This window comes from Aquarana catesbeiana, linkage group LG02 (genome assembly GCF_042186555.1).
Source record: "Aquarana catesbeiana isolate 2022-GZ linkage group LG02, ASM4218655v1, whole genome shotgun sequence".
NCBI lineage: Eukaryota > Metazoa > Chordata > Amphibia > Anura > Ranidae > Aquarana > Aquarana catesbeiana.
The window spans coordinates 550,270,562-550,296,329 of NC_133325.1; the positions used below are offsets into that span (position 1 = coordinate 550,270,562).

Here is a 25,768-nt window from a genome sequence, read left to right on the forward strand (position 1 = left end):
CTCAAAACTGTAAGTACACAAATTATGCTAAAAATTGGGAGGTTGGCTTCGCACTTACAGTGAGGAGAAAAAGCATTTGATCCCCTGCTGATTTTGTATGTTTGCCCACTGGCAAAGAAATGATCAGTCTATAATTTTAATGGTAGGTTTATTTTAACAGTGAGAGACAAAATAACAACAAAAATATCCACAAAAAAAAAAAAAAAACGCATTTCAAAAAAGTTATAAATTGATTTGCATTTTAATGAGTGAAATAAGTATTTGATTCCCCTATTTAATTAGCAAGATTTCTGGCTCCCAGGTGTCTTCTATACAGGTAACGAGCTGAAATTAGGAGCACTCTCTTAAATCTTAGTGTTACCTGTATAAAAGACACCCGTCGACAGAAGCAATCAGTTAATAAGATTCCAATCTCTCCAGCATGGCCAAGACCAAAGAGCTGTGTAAGGATGTCAGGGACAAGAGGGTGACAACAGTTGCTGCGATTATTTGCAAATTAAAGAAACACAAAATAACTGTCAATCTCCCTCGGTCTGGGTCTCCATGCAAAATCTCACCTCATGGAGTTTCAATGATTATGAGAATGGTGAGAAATCAGCCCAGAACTACACGGTAGAATCTTGTCCATGATCTCAAGGCAGCTGGGACCATAGTCACCAAGAAAACAATTGGTAACACACTATGCCACGATGGACGGAAATCCTGCAGCACCCGCAAGGTCCCCCTGCTCAAGAAAGCACATGTACAGGCCTGTCTGAAGTTTTCTAATGGACATCTGAATGATTCACAGGAGAACTAGGTGAAAGTGTTGTTGTCAGATGAGACCAAAATCAAGCTCTTTGGCTTCAACTCAACGCACCGTGTTTGAAGGAGGAGGAATGCTGCCTATTACCTCAAGATCACCATCCCCACTGTCAAACATGAAGGTGGAAACATTATGCTTTGGGGGTATTTTTCTGCTAAGGGGACAGGACAACTTCACCGCATCAAAGGGACGATGGATGGGACCATGTACCATCAAATCTTGGGTGAGAACCTCCTTCCCTCAGCCAGGGCATTGAAAATGGGTCGTGGATGGGTCTTCCAGCATGGCAATGACCCAAAACACAGGGCCAAGGCAACAAAAGAGTGGCTCAAGAAGAAGCACATTAAGGTCCTGGATTGGCCTCCAGTCTCCAGACCTTAATCCCATAGAAAATATGTGGCGGGAGCTGAAGGTTTGAGTTACCAAACTCCAGCCTCGAAACCTTAATGACTTGGAGAGAATCTGCAAAGAGGAGTGGGACAAAATCCCTCCAGAGATGTGTGCAAACCTGGTGAGCAACTACAAGAAACGCCTGACCTCTGTGATTGCCAACAAGGGTTTTACCACCAAGTACTAAGGCCTGTTTTGCGAAGGGGTCAAATACTTATTTCACTCATTAAAATGCAAATCAAATTATAACTTTTTCTAGACACCGTATTTATCGGCATATAACATCAGGGGAAAAATCGTGGGTGCGTGTTATAGGCCGATCCCCGCCGATTTTGTGTTGCCGCGATCGCCGCCGAGATACACAGCCGTCTGTAGATTCAAATATAGTGACGAGACTGCAGGGATTCGTCGGAGCCGAGATACACATACCCGAGTGTTCTCGGCTTTTTTCGGCGCTGCCATCACGCCCAGTCCCGCCCTTGGACCTGTGTTATGTCCATCATAGGGCGGGACTGGGTGTGACTGTGAGCGGCGCCGAAAAAAGCTGAGAACATTCGGGTATGTGTATCTCGGCTCCGACGAATCCCTGCAGTCTCCGCGCCATATTTGAATCTACACACGGCTGTGTATGTTAGCGGCGAGTGCACAAAGCTGCACTGACATGACTGCACTGGGGCAAAGCTGCATGGGCAAACCTGCACTGACAAAGCTGCACTAACAAAGCTGCACTGGGGCAAGGCTGCACTGGGGCAAAGCTGCACTGACAAGGCTGCACTGACAAAGCTGCACTGGGGCAAGGCTGCACTGACAAGGCTGCACTGACAAAGCTGCACTGACAAGGCTGCACTGACAAAGCTGCACTGGGGCAAGGCTGCACTGACAAGTCTGCACTGACAAGGCTGCACTGGGGCAAAGCTGCACTGACAAGGCTGCAATGGACACTGGGGCAAGGCTGCACTGACACTGAAAAGGCTGCAGATGGACAGATAACGCTGCATTGATGGGCATTTTAATGTAAGGTTTTTTTTCCTTAAACTTCCCTCCTAAACTTGGGGTGCGTGTTATACGCCGGCGCGTGTTATACGCCGATAAATACGGTAATTTGTTGTTGTTCTGATTCTCACTGTTAAAATAAACCTACCATTAAAATTATAGACTGATCATTTCTTTGTCAGTGGGCAAATGTTAGGGGTGCAACGGATCAAAAAACTCACGGTTCGGATTGTTCCTCGGATCAGGAGTCACGGTCCGGATCATTTTTGGATCAACAAAAAAAAATCTCCCCCATTGTAATATCCACGTCATCTCCCCCACTGTAAAATCCACAATCTCCCCAACTGTAATATCCACAATCTCCCCCACTGTAATAATATATTAGCAGGGTATGGCAGAGTATTGGCAGAGTATTGGTAGGGTATGGCATAGTATTGGCAGTGTATTGGCGGGTATTGCAGAGTATTGGCAGAGTATTGGCGAGTATTGGCAGAGTATTGGCAGGGTATGGCAGAGTATTGGCAGGTTATTGGTGGGTATTGGCAGGGTATTGGCGGGTATTGCAGAGTATTGGCAGAGTATTGGCACTGCTGCCATCCAGTCCCTCCCCTCCACTGTACAGATCAGTACACATAGGAGAGAGGAACTGGCGTCATGACATGACGCCGGTTTGTTTACAAGTGATCGCTCGGTCATCTTTCCTAAGGCCGAGGCAGCGGCGCGCTCCGCGGAGTGCATATGTACCGATCTGAACAGGGTGAACCGTTCGAATCACGGATCAGTGACGATCCGTTGCACCCCTAACAAACGTACAAAATCAGCAGGGGGTCAAATACTTTTTTCCCTTACTGTAAGTGCTGTGGTAATGCCTGATCTGCAGTGCAATGTGTGCACTGCACTAGTTTGCATAGTGTTAAAATGATGCAGACAAACAAGTTATTGCACCACAGTGCATTACAATGCATGGAAATGTGTCACAACGTACTGGTGCAGTAGCGTTAAGTGAATATAATTTTGAAAAAGTTTAAAAAAAAGAAACAAAATCAAGCACTGCAGTGCAATGTGATGATGGGCACAAGGCACACCAGGGCCACTATGTTTGTGGTACACAGGTATGTTGTGTTCTGTGTGAGTAAATTGTGTTTGGGGGGTGTTTTTGGCCTCAGTCATACATCTGCAAAGGGCTGTACAGCATCAAAAAAGGAGTGCATTTCTGCGCCTGGGCTGTCACAGGCAGCAGCTGAGCTATTACATGATATGAGTGTCCCGGTTTGCATCCAAGATATATGGCTATATGCGTACAGCCATGGCATCAGCCTGGCATTGATTTTTACAGGATGCTTCTGGTGGCTGTAATGTGGAAATGTGTTCTAAATGTGAATGGGGCTTTATTTCTGTTTTCTTTTTCACTTTTTATATTTTTTTTTCCTTACAGTTCTGTTGGGGACTGTATCTTTTCTTTTCTTACAGTCCTGTTGGGGACTCTTGATCTTTCAGTTTTTTGATAGAGAAAGAGATTAAAGAGGACCTTCGGTCATTTTCAATCTTTCCATCTATTAAATCTTCTGCCCTTGTTGTTTTAACTTTGGGTAGTAATTTTTTTTTTTCTGCCAGTAAATACCTTATACAGCCCACTTCCCGTTTCTTGTCTGGTCATTAGCCTAGGCTTATGACATCATGCACAGCTCTCTTGAGAGTTTGCCAGGAATTGAGAGGAGATGAGTCATAAGTGGGCAAATGAGAGCTGCAGAGCTGGAGGTGTGCCTCTGTGTAAATCCAGGAAGTGAAAAGGCAGCAGCTTCAGCTGCCCACCTTGGATGCAGCTTAAAATGGATGCAGCTAGACTTAGGGGAGGAAGATTTCTGCAGCATATTTGGCAAGTACAGAATCACAATATATATGAAATAATATGCAAAGTGGTTGTAGGGAAGCCTCAGAATGGCAAAGATGTTTTTATTACAAATTATGTGAGCAGACTGTAGTTACTCTTTACGAGCACAGATTTCTTAATCTCTTTCTCCTCTGCAGCTGCACTCAATGAATGAACAGGAAGTGATCTGTAGCAAGGCTTCCTGTTCATTCTCAAACTGGAAGACATAGTAAATAATGTTTACTTCTGCTTCAGTTATAAATGGAGGGATCAGAACTGATATTAAAGTGTCAGTAAGCATGAGAGACCCCTTTTTCTCCCCATCCCCCACTGTCTATCATGTCACAGTAGGGAGGGATAGGAGTAAAGGCATGGAGTTATGGGGAAAGCCCCAAGTGGATGGGGATCAAAGAGTAGGGGGTGAGCAGGAGAAGAGAAGCAGGCACACAGGCGCTTGGCCCGCAGCATGCAGCAGGGGTAACACATGGATCAGTGTGGGCAGTGGACTAGTGGGGGGGGGGGTCACATTTTTAATGAATTGCTTTGGTTAGTGGCTTCTCCGCCACTGATGTCAGCTATTCTATAGACCTGGGGGACCATTCTATTATACGCTCATGTTCAATAGAGCAACCTTGAGCTCAAAGCAGAAGGGGGAACGCTCTTGACGCAATGCATTCTGACCTGGCCAGCTGGTAGCAGTTCTGTTGTGCTTTATGCCTTACGTCACTGCCATCAAAAGGTTGTCTGATATCTTTTAGGCTGGTAGCTAGCTTTCTTTATCGTACATCATGGGACACAGAGCCTTAAGTAATTACTTAATGGGTTATAGGCTACCTTCAGGTGTTGACACTGGTAAACCCAATCAAGGAAGTTTACTCCCTTTATAACTCCCCCCCCCCCCCTTCCAGGAGCACATCAGTTTTTTCGCCAGTGTCTAAAGGTGTTGGTCACCAGTGAAGATGTGCTCTGAGGAGTTCCAGGAGGGATCCATGCTGGATTTAAATAGCCTCCATAGACCAGATCCATCCAAAGTGCCATTGAGGTCTAAAGGGATGGTACCTGGGGCCTCGTATCGGAAGCACGAGGTTTTGCTTGTAACGCCTCTTTGTAGGGCTGGACCCCAGAAACCCAGGGCTTAGGTTTTGTTACATTACCTAAACTTCCTGATGGGGTGCTCTTTACAGGTCCAAGGCAGTTGGAACCCCATTTTAGGGACCCAGTCCTTGAAGGTTTGCTACGTAGCCCGTCATGATGGGTGAAGGTTGGATTGTCTGTTAATTCAACAAATTCTGCGGCGAGGATAAGGTAAGGGAAGAAACTTGGGTATTAAAAACATCTATGTATTTCTTCCATTAGGGAAAAATTTTTGTCATGCCTTAATTCTCCACTAGAGGGAGTCTATGCACATGGTGAGACCAGAGGGTTGGGGGGGGGGGGGGTGCGGAGGTCCCGCTAAGACCCCTTATTGTTTTAACTGATTTCACTGTTGTTTGTGCCTGCTGCTGGGTGGGTCCCTGCTCCCCTCCTCATGTTGGGTCGGTGGACCCGAAAACGCCACGCACAAGCACAGAAACATTTTAAATGTAAAAAGGGGCAGAATTTTTTTTTCAGAGGGGCGGGGCCTAAGCGTGATGCCATAAACGTCCACGAGGACACGCGGCAGGCTAAAAACAAAAACAACACAGCTGTGACAGTCTCTTCTCGGCTGACGAGGAGAAAACAAGCAGCCTGCAACACAAGGACACAAGAGCTGTGGGACATGTGAGGGTTGCAAACTGGCATTCCTGATACAGGAACGACACCTTTTTCCCAGCACTAGGCTGAATTTTATAGCGGCTTTAAATGTCATGACTATTTTCAAGGATTAAGTGCAATTTGTATAGTGCCTCTGTTTTTGTACTTAGAACTATGCCTTCCAAAAAAGACACCACATAAAGGTTTCACCCCCAGGCGCTAGGACCCCGAGTCGCATTTCCATGCTGTCATCCTCACCTGAATTACCAGTTAATGCAAGCCAGAGTCTTTTGGAACAAATTGTAGGTGCAACAGCTTTTCACATTTCAGCCCCTGTATATGTGACTGAAGATGTCCTTTCCTCCTCCCTTCAGGGTCTGGAAGAAAAATTAGCGGCTTTAATCGCATCCTCCATTCAGATGGATAGGAAGCGTGCTAGATCCCCCTCCCCACTTCAGAACCTTTGTAAGGGGAACAGTGGGCACAGGATGAGGTGTTACCCTCAGTCGATCAGGAGAAAAAACAAACCGATGAGGATTCTTCTGAGCCTTTTTCAGCCTCTCAAATCTGAGAAATTGCTGATACAATCTCTTACGGAGATTTTGGAAATTCTCCAAAAGATGAAAAAATACCAGCAGTTGACGCTGCGATTTCCAATGTGAATAAAGGCCAATAGACAATGCACAGGTGCTTACAGATCCAACAGATAAGGAGTTGAAATCCCTATTAAGATCTACTTTTTCCATGGCAGGTGCCATTACTCAGTCTGCAGTCGCCGCAATAAGCGTCTGTCAGTCCCTAAAGGACCAATTTAAAACAGGCCCTTAGAGAGCTTCCTGCACAACAAGCTCGGGATTTGGCTGAACTACCAAGAGCATTATGCTTTGCCATAAATGCTATTAAAGATTCTATTCACCAGGCGTCCCGCCTTACGCTTATGCTTGTGCATATGCGTAGAATCCCGTGGTTAAAAAATTTTGGTCAGCACCATGTAAAGACCTCCTAACTGGGCTCCCTTTTCATGGGGAGCGACTATTTGGAAAAAACTTGGACAAATATATCCAAACAATTTCTAGTGGGAAAAGTACTCTTTTGCCAGTCAAAAGAAAGTATAAACACCCTTCATTTAAACAGGCTCTTTCCCCTACGCCAGAGGCTTCCGCTTCTAGGTAGGGGCGACGGCCTCTGCCGTCACACTCTAGAGGAAGATCTCAGAGTCAGACCCAGGCTCAAAAGAAGTCCTGGGGTCGGAAACCTGCAAGCCAGAATCCTAAAGCCTCATTATAAAGAGGCAACCCCCCTCACCAAGGTGGGGGGAAGACTTCTGCAGTTTTCAAAAGTCTGAAAAGAAGAAATTCAGGACAGATGGGTCATCTCCACGGTAGCGCTGGGGTACAAGCTGGAATTTTGGGACTTTCCACCATGTCGCTTCCTGAGGTCAAGCGTTCCCAAAGATCCAGAGAAAAGACAATCTCTGTTTCAGGCACTAGACCGATTAATATCTCAAGTAGTGATCATACAGACCCCCACATAAGAGCAAGGTTTGGGGTTTTATACATACTTTTTTATGGTATCGAAACCAAATGGAGATGTCAGACCCAGACTAGATCTAAGAAGTCTAAATCAGTTCCTGAAGATCCGCTCTTTTCGCATGGAGACAATCAGGTCAGTTTCTATCCTTCTAGGAGGAGAACTTCTGGCATCAATCGACATCAGGGATTCATATCTGCATGTCCCTATATTTCCCGCTCATCAAAAGTTTCTGCGGTTCAAGTTAGAACAGCAACATTTTCAATTTGTAGCCCTGCCCTTCGGGCTAGCCACAGCACCCCAGGTGTTCACCAAAGTGCTGGCCCCACCTCTAGCCAGGTTAAGGGCATAACAGTCGTAGTGTACCTAGACGATCTATTACTAATAGATCAGTTGGTGGCTCATTTGGAGCAAAGCGTACACACTTCAACCAACTATCTGAAGAGTTGGGTTGGATTCTCAACCTAGAGAAATCTTTCTTAATACCGCTAAAAAAGCTGGAGTACTTGGGTCTGATCATAGACACAGCCCAGGAAAAGGTGTTCTTGCCTCAGGCAAAGATCAACTCTATAAGAGAGTTGGTGCGGATGGTCAGGTCAAATGGCGATCCCTCCATTTGCCTTTGCATGAGGTTGCTAGGAACCATGGTGGCTTCATTCAAAGCAGTTCCCTATGCCCAGTTTCATTTAAGACTGTTGCAAAACAGTATCCTGTCTGCTTGGAACAAAACAATTCAAGCTTTAGACTTGCCAATGCAGCTGTCCCCAAGAGTGTCCCAAAGCCTCACTTGGTGGTTACTAACCCAGAATCTGCTGAAAGGAAAATCCTTCAGACCAGTCATCTGGAAAGTGGTAACGACAGATGCCAGCCTTTCAGGCCAGGGAGCAGTACTAGAAATGGCAACTGTCCAGGGACAGTGGTCAAGAACCGAAAAGAACCTTGTCCATCAATATCCTGGAGATTCGGGCAGTACGTCTGGCTCTAAAGACCTGGACTTTCAGGTTACAGGATTGTCCTGTCAGGATTCAATCCGACAATGCCACAGCTGTGGCCTATATCAATTACCAAGGGGGCACTGAAGGTCTCTCAGCGCAGAGAGAGGTGAACCATATTCTAACTTGGACAGAAAGGAATGTTCCGTGCAGTCTTCCTTCCAGGAGTAGAGAACTGGCAAGCGGACTACTTGAGTCGCCAGCAATTATTCCCAGTGGAATAGTCTCTTGCCAAAGATGGGGGACTCTGGACGTAGATCTTCTAGCGTCCAGGTTCAACATGAAGTCAGTCAACTTTGTGGCCAGAAAAAGGGATCCATTCGCATGCGAAACGGATGCGTTGGTGACCCCATGGGATAAGTTCTCACTAATCTATGCATTCCCCCTATTGCTAGACTTCTTTGCAGGATCAAGCTGGAAAGAAAGCCGGTAATTTTGGTGGCACCAGCATGGCCCAGAAGCTCATGGTATGCAGAAATCGTAAAGATGGCAGTGGAGGGCCCATGGTCCCTCCCACTAAGGCCAGATCTGCTCTCACAGGGACTGATATTCCATCCTACCTTACGGTCTCTAAATTTACCAGCATGGCTATTGAAACCCACATTCTGAGAAAATGTGGGCTTTCCGGGTCAGTTATCTCTACCCTGATTAGTGCAGGGAAGCCAGCTTCCAGAACTATAGAGTCTGGAGGGCTTATGTTTCCTGGTGTGAATCCAAGGGTTGGCACCCACAGAGATATATCCTAGGCAGAATTCTTGCCTTTCTACAATTAGGGGTAGAAATGAAATTGGCCTTGAGTACTATTAAAGGCCAAGTGTCAGCTTTATTGGTCTTATTTCAAAAGACCCCTTGCTACTCATTCTTTAGTCTGGGGTTTTATACAAGGGGTGACGTGGCTTATTCCGCCCGTCAAACCTCCCTTGAACCCTTAGGACTTGAACTTAGTTTTGTCTGTGTTACAAAAAACAGCCATTTGAACCAATACAACATATTCCCCTAGTCCTTCTGACAAGGAAGTTGGTATATTTGGTTGTTATATCCTCAGCAAGGAGGGTCCCGGAATTGGCTGCTCTTTCTTGTAAAGAGCCATATTTGATTTTTCATGAGGACAGAGTGGTGTTACGGCTTCGTCCAGGCTTTTTGCCAAAAGTGATCTCAGGTTTTCACCTGAACCAAGATATTGACCTGCCATAATTTTTTTCCAAAACCATGTTCCGGGGAAGAAAAGTCACTATATTGTCTTAATTGTGGTGAAACCAGTGAAAATCTATTATAGGGCAACTGCTTAGATTCGTAAGACTGATGTCTTATTTATTCTGCCAGAGGGTCCTAAGAAAGGACAGGCAGCATAGAAATCCACTGTCGCTAAGTGGATTCGACAAGTAATAATTCAAACTTATGATTTAGGGGTAAAATTCCCCCATTTCAAGTTAAGGCGTACTCTACCAGGTCGGTTAGTGCTTCTTGGGCAGTGCGTCACTAGGCCTCCATGGCTCAGATCTGTAAGGCCGCAACTTGGTCTTCAGTGCATACATTCACAAAGTTTTATCAGGTGGATGTAAGGAGGTATGAGGATATCACCTTCGGGCACAGTGTGCTGCAGGCAGCAGTAAAAATCCTCAAGTCTGTGGGTACCCTGCAAGCTGTTTCTCCCTCCCCTCAAGTAGCATTGCTATGGGACATCCCATTAAGTAATTACTTAAGGCTCTGTGTCCTATGAAAATAGGATTTTTATCTATAGCTTACCTGTAAAATCCTTTTCTTGGAGTACATCCTGGGACACAGAGGTCCTGCCGCTCTTTTGGGATTAAGTATATGCTTTGCTACAAAAAGCAAGGAGGAGAGGTTATATAGGGAGTAAACTTCTTGATTGGGTTTACCAGTGTCAACACCTGAAGGTAGCCTATAACCCATTAAGTAATTACTTAAGGCTCTGTGTCCCATGATGTACTCCAAGAAAAGGATTTTACAGGTAAGCTGTAATAAATATCCTATTTTTTATTTCCTGTTGCGGTGCCATAAAGCTAAATTAAATGGCAGTTACCCCAACAATATTGGTGAAGGCCAAAATTTGTAAAATCAAGTTTGGCAAAATTTTCTCATTAGTTTGTATGTAATGAAAATGTACTCATCCCTTATAGGGGACCCTCAAAAACATGCTTAAATTACAGCTATCAGATAAGAGATCTAGAGAATGTGAGCACATTTTTTGTGTATAAAATCAAATATAACCAAGTTGTAGCATTCATTATTTTTCTTGGAATTCTTATCTATCTCTATGCATTAATAACTGTATCAGGCTAACAAAAGATTTATGTTCCAGCTGGCAAAAGAAAGCGAACGTCTGCAAGCGATGATGACACATTTACATATGAGACCGTCCGAACCAAAACCCTTCAGTCAACCAGTGAGTTATTAAAGACCCTGTCTTCTCAAGATTGCCTACGTGGATACTCATAACTTTCCTTTGACACCTTTTCATTATCTCTCAGCTTAACCTGGTTTCCAGTGCATCTCTCAACAAAATGTCCCCAGACATCTACCCAGATGGCTTGCAACAACCCCCAACATCAGCAACAGCACCCATCACTCCAGTGAGAGCTGGCACATCTGTGATTAGCTCTTCAAGCCTATCTAGCATTGGTCCTGTGCGAAGAAGGATAGTAGACAAATTCTGTACACCAATTTCTTCAGGTAAACACTACTATGCCCTTATTTTTAGTTGACTCTTTAGTCACAGTTAAATATTGTTAAAGTAGTACTGCAGTTTGCTAGCATTTACAGTTACTTAAAGTATAACTAACCCCTGTCTGTTTTTAATACCGTCTTTGCCCCCGTTAACGAGATTCACCCTCTCTATTTCTCCCTTTTTTCCGTTATCATAAAACATGACAGTAAAAGAAAATATTGAATTTTGGGTGTCCCCAGAAAAATAATAGAGGGGAAATCTTCCAATGGAGACACTAGCTCTGATGACCTGGGGGTCCCCAAGAGATTCCTAATTAATTTTCACAAATTTTCTTCTACTTCCTGTTTTGGTTATGGGGCAAATAGGGCAAAAATAAATCTTACAGGAATTATAAGCCTCCCGTACCCTATCCAAAATGGAAAAAAAAAGTTTTGCTTATACTTCTACTTTAAAGAGAAACTCCAAATTAAGCTTTTTGTTTTGGATAAAATGGGGCAGAGTGAGATCTTCTGTCAAATTTTTAAATTTTTGTCTATATTTCTATTAGAGGGCTATCCTCACAGAAATTTCCATTATGAGAAAGGAAAGACTGCCTTTGACAGTTGTCAGTGGAGCAGCTGCCCCTTATGGGGGATTTTTTTGTTTCCAGACAAAATGGAAATTAAAAAAAAAAAAAATTTAAATGTAGTCTTTTTAAATTGAAAGCCATTTTGTTACACTGGGAATGTGAAATGCAGTGTATATAAAAGTATTTTGCTTAAAATAAAAGTACAGCTTACTCAGTAAATAAACTAAACTTGTTTTTTAAATTTTTTTATTTTTTTATTACAAATGGAATAACAAGGACTGTATATGTTAAGAACATTTCAACTATACATGAGAACAGGTAACCACCCCTTTCCCTCACCCCTTTCCCTGGTAATAATGTAAAAGATTCCTGCCAAGATGCATTTTCACTTATTGACAATGCTGATCCAGAAGCATATATTGCTCCTACGGGAGCTTGATGAATGTTCTGATTTTCAGGTGTCATTGTATCTATAAATGAAGGCATTTTTTATTTTTGGGAGGCAGTGGTTTGAAACACTTCCTTACTTGAAGATGCTGCTGGTGAAGAAAAACTTTGTGATGATCCAGAAGCAACAGAAAGGGTGTTTCTGGAATGAGAACACTAGAGGGAAAAGCTACTTGCTCTATTCCATAAAGTGTTTTTTTATGTTGTTAGGGTACCTCTGCCATGCAAGGATGTGTTTTGTCATCCTTGTAGCATATGGAAAAGAATATTTCTTCTCACAAAATTTGCAAATTGCAGCTTTGCTCTCAGCAGAAATTACACTGTGGAAATGTTTCCAAACTCTAGATGTTGGTCTCACCATTTTACTGAGAGGAGAGAACAATATACTGACCAGACTATAGGGAAACATTATGTTATGATGATGGAGAACATTAACAAGCATCATTTAATGGTTAAAAAGATAAACTAATTTGTCAAACAAATGTACTCTTACCTGTCAATTAAGGCCTGAGAGGACAGGTCACCCAACTGAGATGGAGTAAACTAAGCTAAGTAAACTGGGGCCTTTCCCCTGCAGTGCCCCCTAGTGGCAGAAATGCATATTTCTCTTGTTTGAGAACTGCATTGAGAAGCAAATTGTATTCCAGGATTTGCTTGTCTTTAGCTGAGAGAACTACATAAAGTCTCAGAATACTTTCATTAAGATCTTCATGTTATAGTTTGAAAAGTTTGAATACCATGTCATAGATATATTATATATTATTGTAAAAGAACATATTCCACATTTTTGTTTCCAATTTTTCCAGAAAAAAAACAAAAATAAAACAGTTTATGTCCCAATTTTTTCCGTTTATTTTCCAGGCCTTTCCATTTCTAGTCCTGTGTTGCATGAGGCCTAATGCTAGTCAAATAGATGGTTTATATTACAGTATAACACTTAACATGGTTTAAAGTTGGCCCTGAAATCAAAAACTAAAAGCTAAATAAACTGGTGAAATACGTATAAGATTGCTGTGTTACTTGCCAAAGGATTTCTGTCTATTCATTCTTGATAGTTACACAGCCCTGTCAGACCACACAGCCAGCCCGCAGAGCTCATTTGCCTTTCCTGCAATTAAGTATAACAATTGTGTATTGTCCCTACCCCCAACCTGTGAATAGAAGGTGAAGGAAAAGCAGTGGTGAGCAAATTTCTCTATCACTCTGCTCCTGCAAACATGCTACTTGTTAACACATGAGTACAGCTGATTTGCTGTTTCTCCCTCTCACAATTTAAGCTATGCTGTACAAAGGATTGCAAGAGGCTAATACCAAGTCAAATTGAGATACTAGTATATATAAAAAAGATCCTGTGAGCCTCCTCTGATTATAAATGGCACCGTGAAACAGCTGCAAGCGTTAAACATGTCTCATAAAAACATGCAGATAAAAGCAGAAATAAATATACAGTGGGGACGGAAAGTATTCAGACCCCCTTAAATTTTTCACTCTTTGTTATATTGCAGCCATTTACTAAAATCATTTAAGTTCTTTTTTTTCCTCATTAATGTACACACAGCACCCCATATTGACAGAAAAACACAGAATTGTTGACATTTTTGCAGATTTATTAAAAAAGAAAAACTGAAATATCACATGGTCCTAAGTATTCAGACCCTTTGCTGTGACACTCATATATTTAACTCAGGTGCTGTCTATTTCTTCTGATCATCCTTGAGATGGTTCTACACCTTCATTTGAGTCCAGCTGTGTTTGATTATACTGATTGGACTTGATTAGGAAAGCCACACTCCTATCTATATAAGACCTTACAGCTCACAGAGCATGTCAGAGCAAATGAGAATCGTGAGGTCAAAGGAACTGCCTGAAGAGCTCAGAGACAGAACTGTGGCAAGGCACAGATCTGGCCAAGGTTACAAAAAATTTCTGCTGCACTTAAGGTTCCTAAGAGCACAGTGGCCTCCATAATCGTTAAATGGAAGACGTTTCGGACGACCGGAACACTTTCTAGAGCTGGCCGTCCGGCCAAACTGAGCTATCGGGGGAGAAGAGCCTTGGTGAGAGAGGTAAAGAAGAACCCAAATATCAGTGTGGCTGAGCTCCAGAGATGCAGTCGGGAGATGGGAGAAAGTTGTAGAAAGTCAACCATCGCTGCAGCCCTCCACCAGTCAGGGCTTTATGGCAGAGTGGCCCGACGGAAGCCTCTCCTCAGTGCAAGGCACATAAAAGCCTGCATGGAGTTTGCTAAAAAAAACACCTGAAGGACTCCAAGATGGTAAGAAATAAGATTCTCTGGTCTGATGAGACCAAGATAGAACTTTTTGGCCTTAATTCTAAGCAGTATGTGTGGAGAAAACCAGGCACTGCTCATCACCTGTCCAATACAGTCCCAACAGTGAAGCATGGTGGTGGCAGCATCATGCTGTGGGGGTGTTTTTCAGCTGCAGGGACAGGACGACTGGTTGCAGGACGAGGGAAAGATGAATGCAGCCAAGTACAGGGATATCCTGGATGAAAATCTTCTCCAGAGTGCTCAGGACCTCAGACTGGGCCAAAGGTTTACCTTCCAACAAGACAATGACCCTAAGCACACAGCTAAAATAATGGAGTGGCTTCACAACAACTCCGTGACTGTTCTTGAATGGCCCAGCCGGAGCCCTGACTTAAACCCAATTGAGCATCTCTGGAGAGACCTAAAAATGGCTGTCCACCAACGTTTACCATCCAACCTGACAGAACTGGAGAGGATCTGCAAGGAGGAATGGCAGAGGATCCCCAAATCCAGGTGTGAAAAACTTGTTGCATCTTTCCCAAAAAGACTCATGGCTGTATTAGATCAAAATGGTGCTTCTACTAAATACTGAGCAAAGGGTCTGAATACTTAGGACCATGTGATATTGCAGTTTTTCTTTTTTAACCACTTCGCGCCCGCGTTATAGCCGAAAGACGGCTGCAGCACGGACGCTAATTGCCGGGAGGCCGTCCCTGGACGTCCTCCTGTTTACTTCTGCGATGCGTGCTCCCGCGGGCGCGCATTGGGGAAGTTCTGTGCTGGCCGTGTCCCTTGGACACAGCCAGTTACAGATAGCTGAAAACGGCCAATCATAGCGGCCGTTTTCAGCGCGATCGGCGGTGTCAATAAGAGATGATCTCATATGTAAACATATGAGATCATCTCTCATCGCCGGCTCTCCCTCCTCACATAGAGACAGCATGTGAGAAGGGAGAGCAAACTGCTGCAGCGGTGAGTAAAAAAAAAAACTAAAAAAAGTGACGTCAGTGTCATCTGTCCCCACTGCCATCTGTCCCCACTGTCATCTGTCCCCACTGCCACGTATAAGTGCCATCTGTCATCAGTGCCATCTGTCATCAGTGCCACATATTATTGCCATATGTCATCGGTACCACCTGTCAGTGTCACGTGCCATCTGTTATCAGTGTCATGTGTCATCAGTGCCACATATCAGTGGCATCAGTGCCACGTATCAGTGCCATCTGTCAGTGTCACGTGTCATCAGTGCCATGTATTAGTGCTATCTGTCATCAGTGCCACGTATTAGTGCCATCAGTGCCACGTATTAATGCCATCTGTCATCAGTGCCACATATTAGTGCATCTGTCATCAGTGCCACATGTCATCAGTGCCACATATTAGTGCCATCTGTCATCAGTGTCACGTGTCATCAGTGCCACGTATTAGTGCCATCTGTCATTAGTGCCACGTATTAGTGCCATCTGTCATCAGTGCCACATATCAGTGTCATCTGTCATCAGTGCCACGTCAGTGTTACGTGTCATTGTCCTGGTGCTCCAGGGCCTTCAAAAGTGTAATAGGTAGTCAACAAGTTAGATGTGTAATTTATGCTCCTAGAACACTTGATGGTGCTCCCTGCATGTTGGGCCTCTGTATGTGGCCAGGCTGTGAAAAAGTCCCACACATGTGGTATCATAATACTCAGGAGTAGCAGCAGAATGTATTTTGGGGTGTTATTTGTGGTATATACATGCCATGTGAGATAAATAACCTATTATAATGACAATTTTGTGGGGAAAAAAAATCTTCACTTTGCAAAGAATTGTGGGAAAAATGACAACATCAAAAAGCTCATCATGCATCTTACTAAATACCTTGGAATGTCTACTTTCAAAAAAGGGGTCATTTGGGGGGTCTTTGTACTTTCCTGGCTTGTTCGGGTCGCAAGAAATGAGCCACCAGTACATCAGGTGTGATCAATTTTTTATGATTTGCACCACAGCTTGTAGACTCTCTAACTTTCACAAAGACCAAATAATATCCACTAATTTGGATTATTTTTACCAAGGATATATAGCAGTATAAATTGTGATCCAAATGTATGAAGAAAAATTAATAATTTTCAAAATTTTATCACAGAAACTAAGAAAAATGCGTTTTTTTTTTCAAAATTTTCGGTCTTTTTTCATTTATAGCGCAAAAAATAAAAAACCTAGACGTGATCAAATACAAGCAAAAGAAAGCTCTATTTGTATGAAAAAAAGGACAAAAAATTCATTTGGGTACAGTATTACATGACTGAGTAATTGTCATTCAAAGTGTGAGAGCGCTGAAAGCTGAAAATTGATCTGGGCAGGAGGGGGGTTTAAGTGCCCAGTAGGCAAGTAGTTAATAAATATGCAAAAATGTCAACAATTCTGTGTTTTTCTGTCAATATGTGGTGTTGTGTGTACAATAATGAGGGAAAAAAAACTTAAATGATTTTAGCAAATGGCTGCAATATAACAAAGAGTGAAAAATTTAAGGGGGTCTGAATACTTTCCGTCCCCACTGTATACGCTGCGCTTTCAAATATACTCTTCTCATTATATATATATGTGTGATAACCAAAGTGTAAGTATGCGTGTGAGTCACACACCGTGATACATCCAGTAACTAGTGACTGTAAAAAGTGACAATAGTGTAACAAATAGTTATAAATACTTAAAAATGAACATATAAATGAAAATAAATAATCACACTAGTAAAAAGTGCTATAATGTGCATCCTTATGGTGATTGGTTGTATCAAAATTATTGTTCATAAAATCATATAGTGTTCATAAAAATATATAGCGGACTCAATCCACTAAAACATATAGATGAATAAAAAGTGCTTCTATGTGCATATGTGTCATCCAATTATTTCAATTCAAAAGTGCTTCTGAAGTCCATGCGATTTGGAAACTGCTGTGTAGATAATCCAAAACAAGCCACAGTGATCCATGCGATTTGGAACTGCTGTGTAGCAATCCACAGTGATCACACTCAAGTGCTCCCCCCTAGGTATCAAACGCTCACCTCTGAGCATGTGACTTTGTACTTAAGCTTAGTCAATACACGCCTGTGAACCACCTCTGGGGCTCTGCAGTTTTAACCAGACTCCTGGACCGTCAGCACTATACCTCGGTTGAGTAAAAAAGGAATGGATGGTGTAATAACGTTTTAACAGTTTATTAATCACATAAAACCCCCCTATGGGGTACTCACATAGTACAGGTGCGTCAGTGCGCCACTCTGCATCAGGCAAACAGCATGTAAAGATACTGGATCGATATTGGGATGGTATGGGGTTCTTTCCTGACAGGTCACCTGCTGAACGTCCGTCCTGTCCCCTCCCCAACGCGTATCGATACAGGGTACTTCCATATCTACTTCAGGGGGAAAATATAGTGTTTATTCCCCTGAAGTAGATACGGAATTTCCCTGTATATATATCTATCTATATATAGATATATATAGATAGATATATAAACACCTTTTTTCCCCTTTTTTTTAAGTGGTCACCTTCCCTCTGTTCCCAGTGAAGGGCTGTGCAGGGGAGAGTGTCAGGACAAGTCTGATCATTGAAGGAGAGCAGCCTGAGTTCCCAGCATAGCGAGAGAACTGACCACAGTGTGTTCTCCTGCTTAGTGTGGTGAGTTTTTAATAGGAAAGCAGAATGACTGGCAGGAACACCAGGGATTTCACACAAAAGAAGCAATACAAAGCGAACCGGATACTTTTTTATACAAGTACATGGTACAGTAGGCACATATCAGGAAAATAAAATGTTGGGGTAACAAACACTTTAATGACATTGTAAATGAAACTGCTTTAAGATGTTGTGCAATGTTTTAAAAAATAGTGCATATTTTATTTGTTCACTTCTTCACAGTTGTGGAAAGCATGTTTGCTTTTCACTAAGTGTAAACCATCTCCTCTCACTTGAGAAAAGCTGGGCCCACGTATAAATACTGAAAAAGGAAAATGATTCTTTTGTCCAAACAACTACAGTCCAGCTATATTTTTTTTCTAGGTGAGATTATAATAAGAGTCACTAAGGACAGCTCATCTTCTTTTCTCATAGTTTTTATAGTTGTTGTGTGTCGTTTTTATAATGTGAATAAGCTAACCACACTTTGGACTTTTGTTTAATTGAGGAATGTTATGGAAAGATGGAAGTTTTCAAAATATAGCAATTTTGTTTACTGTTTTTACAGTTCGTCTGTTAGCTCTTTGATCCTTTTTATACATGGAGAAACAAGGCTGATGAATGAGCTCCTAAAAATGCTGCACACAGAAATTGCATACAAACCTTAGTATACCAACTTTTTTAAAAACAGGCCCCATGGACTGTGATTTGCTTTAAGTCATTTTCATTATTATGGTAATTAGTATTAAACATATGTTTTTGTGGATATATACAACACACACACAAGAACAACACTTGGTTCTTATTGTGTATGTCTATGGTCAAACAAGCCATTAAATTTACCATAAAAATAAACTTTGTGTTTTTTCTCAACAATATTTTATGGCACTTGAAGTCATTGTACAAGTTATATATCACCTTTAACAAGACACGTGGTCACTCATTAAAACTAGAAGAAAAGAGGTTTAACCTTAAACTACGTAGAGGGTTTTTTACTGTTAGAGTTACTGTTAAAAGATGTGGAATTCCCTTCCACAGGCGGTGATCTCAGCGGGGGGGGGGGGGGCATTGATAGTTTCAAAAAACTATTAGATAAGCACCTGAACGACCGCATACAGGGATATACAATGCAATACTGACATATAATCACACACGTAGGTTGGACTTGTGTCTTTTTTCAACCTCACCTACTATGTAACCTAGTATTTTAAAACTACCGTATGTGCACAATTTTGTTTTCTGAGATTCTAGACTTTATTAAACATTTGCCATTGTGTCTCTGTCATTAATATTGTTATGTTCTTGATTTTCTGTGTTTTGTCTTAGAGCTTGCACAGAATCACGAGTTTTATAAAAATGCTGAAGTCCGTCCGCCGTTTACATATGCCTCACTCATACGACAGGTAAGAGCTTTGAGATAAGAAAGAAATAATAGAATGACCCATAGCATATATTGGTGTCATATTCAAAATGTCTACCCAAACTCTAATGTTCCCTACAGGCTATTCTAGACACACCAGACAGACAGCTGACTTTAAATGAGATCTACAATTGGTTTACCCGCATGTTTGCCTACTTCCGGAGAAACACAGCCACATGGAAAGTAAGTTAGATCCGTTATATTATTATACAATTATACTGCTTGAGTGCAGGCTTTTCACACTGTTATCAACTACTGTTATTTTTTTATGGATGAGAGGCTTGCCTTGTACTGTGAACATAGATCATTTATGCCACCAAAGGTTTAATCTGAGTTCTACAATATTTACAAAGTGTATGATGCTGCAAAGTAGCATACAGTATTTAAAACGTTATTAATTGTACATAGGTCTCATGATTTTATTGGTTACATTTATATCATCATAAAAATAAAACTATATTGGGGAAAGGAAATAGAATTTGAATATGTTGCATTGGCCTATGCATTGTACGGTAGTAGTCAAACAGACAAATCAATGAGACAGCTTTTTTTCATAATACAGTGTGTAATATAGGCAAGTAAGGGAACCCTAAAAATGTTTATAGTGGACATATCATTGGAATTCATATGAATCAGTGTCAAAATTAGCAAAGAAATATTAATCTTAATCATACAATGCAGTACACAGACCAGGAAGCTATAGACTATGGGACATCTCTAAACAATTAACTGAGGGTGGGCACCAACATAGCCAACAGGTCCACAAAAATAAGGCGCTGTGGACCTGATGACAGTTTGAAGCACCTTAGACTGAACATCCACCCAGTAAACTTTGAAAAGGAATGAACAGAAAACCAGGTGATAGCCTGCAAAACAGATGCTTAAAGTCACTCTAAAAGTGATTCTAAAGCAAAATGTGACAGATCCAACCAGGACAGGGGCTGCAGGGTGGCCTCTTGCCTACTGACTATGAGTTCTGGCTGTTAGGTGAGTACTACTCTTTGGGAGGTGTGTGCCTGGGGGATCCTTGGAGTGGTCTTGCTTCAATTTCGGGTCCATGTCTCCCTGAAAAAACACATCGATTTGGGTCCTTTCTGCCCAAACCAACAATTACTGCTTTAAGCCTTGTACACACGGGCTGAATGTCGGGTGACAACGGGCGGTTAAAAAAAAAAACTCTCTGACATTCAGCCCTTATGTATGTCGGTCTGTCCAACAGAAGCCGGACGAACCAGCAGCCTGCTGACTCCAGATCAGCACTCACTGCCAATGGCAGAGAGCGCAGATCGGAGTGTTCTGGCAGGGGGGCCGTCCCCCTGTCAGAACACAACAGCTCAGCAGGGGAGATCACTGCACATACTCGCATGGTTAGTACAGTGTCTCTGTGTGTACCAGGCTTTAGACTGTGAGACTCAGAGTAGATGTTAATCTAATCAGCTCAAAGCAACCAGATACTGGGATCTCCTGCTAAAGTCTGTTTATTTAGGTGTTATATGTTTATTGTTAAGTATGTCTTTACCATTGTGTGCTTCCTAGGTGTGAATTCCCATTCTTAATTGAGTCCCCTATTGTTTGTCTGTCTGCTCATTTCTGAGATGTGATTAGTCTTGTGTCCACTTTACCTTGTTATCGAACCATTAGGAGATGATTATGTGTTTATTCTTATGATAATGTGTAATGTACTTTGTGTATCCAGGGTGGTAGACTGGTTCCGGACAGTCTGAGCTGGGGTGGGATCTCTGAATAATCAAAGCATTGTCTGAGTGGGCACTGAGTCACCTAGGCTTGTGTAGGTGCCTAGTAGTTTAATTAGATTGATGTGTGTTCTGTTCCTGTACAGGATAATGTGATCAAATTCTTTTTTGATCTTGCATGGTATATATTCTGGGGGGGGGGGCTGCTGCATGCAGAAGGATTTTTTACCTCAATGCATAGGATGCATTAAGGTTGAAAAAAAAAAATCCTTGTACCGTTAGAACCACTTTAATGCTGAAAAGCCTAAGGAACACTGCAGTGGACCCTGATAGTGAATGGAGTGATGGACCCTGATAGTGAATGGAATAAATTGTCCCATGAGGGAATAAGCACTGGAAATAAGCAGCTTGGGCCACCATGCAATGATGGAAGAGGGCGCAGGATGTTCATTCCTGGGACCTTCAGGGAGAGGGGAGAGTTTTTATGTGAAGGAAGATCTTGTGGCTAAATACACTTTAACTGCTAAGACCACATCCAGGCAGTGGAATAAAATCTAGTTTTGTGTGTTTTGGAAGAGGACATAGGGAAGGGAGGACAATATTGTTATTCAAGTGCAAGGAAGGAACTACCTTGGGGAGGAATAACCACCTTGTCCCTATGTAAGACCAAAAAGAATCACCATCGGAGACATGCCTGATGAAGCTATAGCCACTAAAAAGTCCACCTTACTTGCAAGATCCCCCAATTACCTATCCCAAAATTGTTTAAAGGGAGTTTTTTGAAGAACAAAAAGTACCAGATTCACATCCCAGGGAGACACACAAGTTTGGAATAGGGAATTAACATAAGCAACTCTTTGTATGACTGACTTGACAAAAGTATGCAAAGTCAAAAGTTTCTGGAGTAGAATGGGTAAGGCAACAACATGTCCCTTCGAAGTAATCAGAGCCAGATGCTAGTCCAGGCAAGGCTGGAGGATGGCCAGGATTCAAGGAATAGAATATTCCTTGGGGTCTAGGTGCCTGCCCTCACACCAGCCATAGTAGGCGGAGGTGTGATAGTAAATCCTATGAGAGGTACATTTTCTTGCTTTAAGCAAGGTGGGAATGACAGAGTCAGCAAAACCTATACTTTGGGACCTGGGTTTCAGCAGCCATGCAGTTAAAGCCAACAGCTGAGAAGCAGGGTGGAACAGAGGGACATGTGACAGGAGGTCTGGCCTGTTTGGAAAAGGCTAAGGCTTGTCAGCCAGGAGTCTGTGTATGTCTGTGTGCCAAGTTCTCCCAGGCAAATTTGGTGCAAGGAGGATCACTGGAACCTGAAACACTTCTTCATCTGTCTTGCGAAGCAAAATCACCAGAGTTCCTTCTTCATCTCTCTTACAGAGCACTTGAGGGAGAATCTTCACTACGATTCATATGAGTCTCAACAGGAACCAAGAAATCTCCAGGGCAGCCACCTTGAGTCAGCCACAGACCTGTCCTATTTTCATATTTTCAGGCCACAATGTTCAGGTGTTGGTACCTCAGGAAGCCAATTTTCCACTTCCTTTATGTAGATAGCAGAGAGGGTTTGGAATTAGTTACTGCATCCGGGAAAAACTCAGGTTTGCTTCGTTCAGGGCTGTCCAACTTCTGGTAGCCATTTGATGTTGACAATATATGCTATAGCCATGGCATTGTTCAACTGCACCAGTGCTAGTAGGACAGTCAGTCCTATGGCTCTCATTTCCAGAATGTTGATGAGAGCATTGACTCCTGTAGGTACCAGGTTCCCTAGACTGTCTGGGAATTGTAGACCCTGTCCTAGCCCATCAGGCTTGTGTTCATCATTACCAACATCCAGTGAGAGGGAAGGAATGATATGATGGATTCAAAGGGCTGAAATGGAAATCCACAATGCCAGGGAGATTTTGCGCTTGACTGGAAAGCATTGGTTGGCAATCAAGAGAAAAGATCTGCTTGTCCCACATCCTGAGAATGTTGAGATGCAAAGGTCTTGAATGGTACTGAGCAAAGGGAACCACCTCGAAGGAGGCCACCATAAGGTCCAGAGCACCCATGCATAAGCGAGTTGAGGGATGCATGGTTAATCTGAGAGCCCAACAGTTGGACCTCAGAGAAGCAATAATTTCCTGTGGAAGGGGGATTTTGGGCTGGGCTGTATCCAAGATCAACTCCATATGCTCCAGGCGGTGGGCAGGCTGGAGGGCAGTTGTGAAGTTGATCAGCCATCCAAAAGTTTGAAGAAATTGGATGGTCTTTTGGATGTCTGTAAGACAGAGCTATAGCCATGGAATCTTTTAGCAGAAAATCATCCAGGTACCTCATGACATGGATGCCCTGGAAACTTAGGGCCAGGAGCATGTTTGTGAAGACTTTTGATGCAGAGGAGAGCCCAAATGGCAGCGCAACAAATTGAAAGTGTTGGTCGCCCACAGCAAAGAGTAGAAAGTGTTACTGTGTAGGAAAGATGGGAACGTGAAGCTAGAAATTTTGGGTGTTCACTGATGCCAAAAATTCTGTGAATAGGTTTGAGTTAAACCCTTTGGACCTTTCCTTTTGCAGGAACTGGGTTTACCACTACTTGTAGCTGAAGTTGACTCTGGGTGGTCCAGAAATCTGTCTTTGAGGTAAAGCTAGCAGATTGGAGGGTAGAGATCAAGTAGGGGACAATTCTGTTTAGTAGCTTCTGACAAATTGAACCCTGAGATTCAGGATGTCTCTGATCCAGACAGGCACTAATGCAAACAAAGATGGGTGGAGCAATAGAACCCCTTTCGGTGAGAAGAGATGGTAACTATAGTAGTATTAGGCTTAGGTTGTTTTTTGTGGGGTGAGCATATTTTCCTCCAGTAATTTCCTTGATAGATTAATCAAGGGATTCACCAAACAGGCTTCCACCACCACACATGCACAGAAAACAGTGTGATTCTAGAGAGCTGACTAAGTACATTCTCTAGTGCATCGACACAAAATAGAAGCGCCAAATTTGTTCAGCAATTGTTCCAGCAGAACAGGGTCCTCAAAAACCGGATTGTTTTCTCTATTAATTTGCACAGTCCAGTTAGCAGGAATCTGACAAATGGCTATAGCCTCAGTTGCCAGCTATAGCAGGAGGGCTATTAGGCCTTTTTTTCATCACCCCTTCACCTCGATTGTCTGCCATTGCTGAAGAGAGGGAAACACCAGTGGATTACACATGAAATGGATGTGGAATTAGAGGGTGTGAGAAAGGAGCTCCGATAACCCAGGTGTCCTGTGACTGTGTCTCTGGAACAGTAGGCGGCTGCAAGACCAACAAATGTGCTTCTTGCGTTCTCTGCAGAAATGGCAGGTGGAAGTGCATCAGCTGGAAGGCATAGTGCAACTACTAAAGCAGCAATGCTGTGTGAGAAAAACCCACCAAATTTCAAAAAGGTTTACGTTACAATAAAGCTACCTATCGCCAATGTAGTAGACACATTTACAGAGGGGCATAACACCCTAAACTGCCCTGTCTTACCTTATTCATGATGCAGGTTTACAGAGGGGATCAAACTTAACCTGTTACAGTTGGCATAGGGTCTGGATGCAATATGAATGGACCACTGCCCTGGACCTCTATAGCATTCTGTAGCTAATTACACTTGCACCACATGCTAAGGTGAGCACCAAATGCAGGATCCAGTGCCACAAGCAAACATTAAAGGAAGAACCTGCTGCTGCTGGGTCCAAGTATATTCCCAAGATGTGTATCAAGGGTAACCAATCCTGATACTGCTAGTGAGTCTTGAGGCAATAAGCAGTTGAATCTTGATAGAAGTGTCAGATGTAGTGAATGAAAAAAAAGAATGGTTTAGAAAACTTCATAGGAGAAGATACCCATCACCTAAGGACACTAGCAAAAAAATGGGGTTCAATTGAATGGGTGGGGTTATAGGAGCACTGGAGGCATTCCCAGCAACTTTTTCTGTTGTCCAGTCACCTGAAAGTAGCTACTTATAATCCATGGTCTATGACTTCCGTGCCTGTGTCCTGTACTGTACGATTAATATAAAGCTTTGTCAAAGTTAATTCAGTCCGTTCTTGGCTACAGATTATTTTTATAACAATTTTTTGGAAGTGTCTTTGTCCTTCTTAACAACCAGTCAGATGTTTCCTTTCATTTTTGATTGCTTGCATAACAAAGAATGAAACCTGTTTTTTTTACTCATTACTCATTTACTGTTTTAGTGGGTGATTATTATCATAGCTAGTTTTGTCTTTATAAATGACTTATATTTGTGTTGATTTTTAATCTCACAAATAAGTTATTTATTGTCTTTTTCTCTTTCCTTTCCTTTGCTTCTGTTTCTCATTTTCTTTGTATACCCCCCTCCTGCCCATCTGTCTCAGCTCTGCTTGCCTGACCCTCAACTGACCTCTTAAATTGCTGTTAATGTTTTAACCTAACGAATTAGTCTCTCATCTCCAGCCAGGGCTTCCAACTAGAGAAAGGGCCGCTGCTTTGAAATTGGGGTCATATTTGTGTGTGGGAGTGTCAGAAAAGGGCCGTAATATGCACATGTTGCAATTTGTGCCCTTCTATTAACTCCTTGCTAATCAGAAATGGTATAGGCATTGGCTCATGAGAAAATATGCAGGGTTTAATTATCAGCATATTATGAGTAAAAGGGCAACAGAATATTCTATACTGACTATCCTTAAAACATGACAAGAGATGTTGGG

The 25,768-nt window shown here is 42.5% G+C and overlaps 1 protein-coding gene across 1 annotated transcript in view; it reads left to right on the plus strand.

Moving 5' to 3' along the window:
• FOXP4 (forkhead box P4) overlaps nt 1-25,768 on the plus strand; it is a 153,319-nt gene that overhangs the window by 119,462 nt on the left and 8,089 nt on the right. Inside the window, exons 10-13 of the mRNA XM_073615915.1 lie at nt 10,638-10,721; nt 10,807-11,008; nt 19,271-19,347; nt 19,446-19,547. Of these exons, the coding sequence (XP_073472016.1) occupies nt 10,638-10,721; nt 10,807-11,008; nt 19,271-19,347; nt 19,446-19,547 (465 nt within the window). The remainder of the gene's footprint in view (nt 1-10,637; nt 10,722-10,806; nt 11,009-19,270; nt 19,348-19,445; nt 19,548-25,768) is intronic.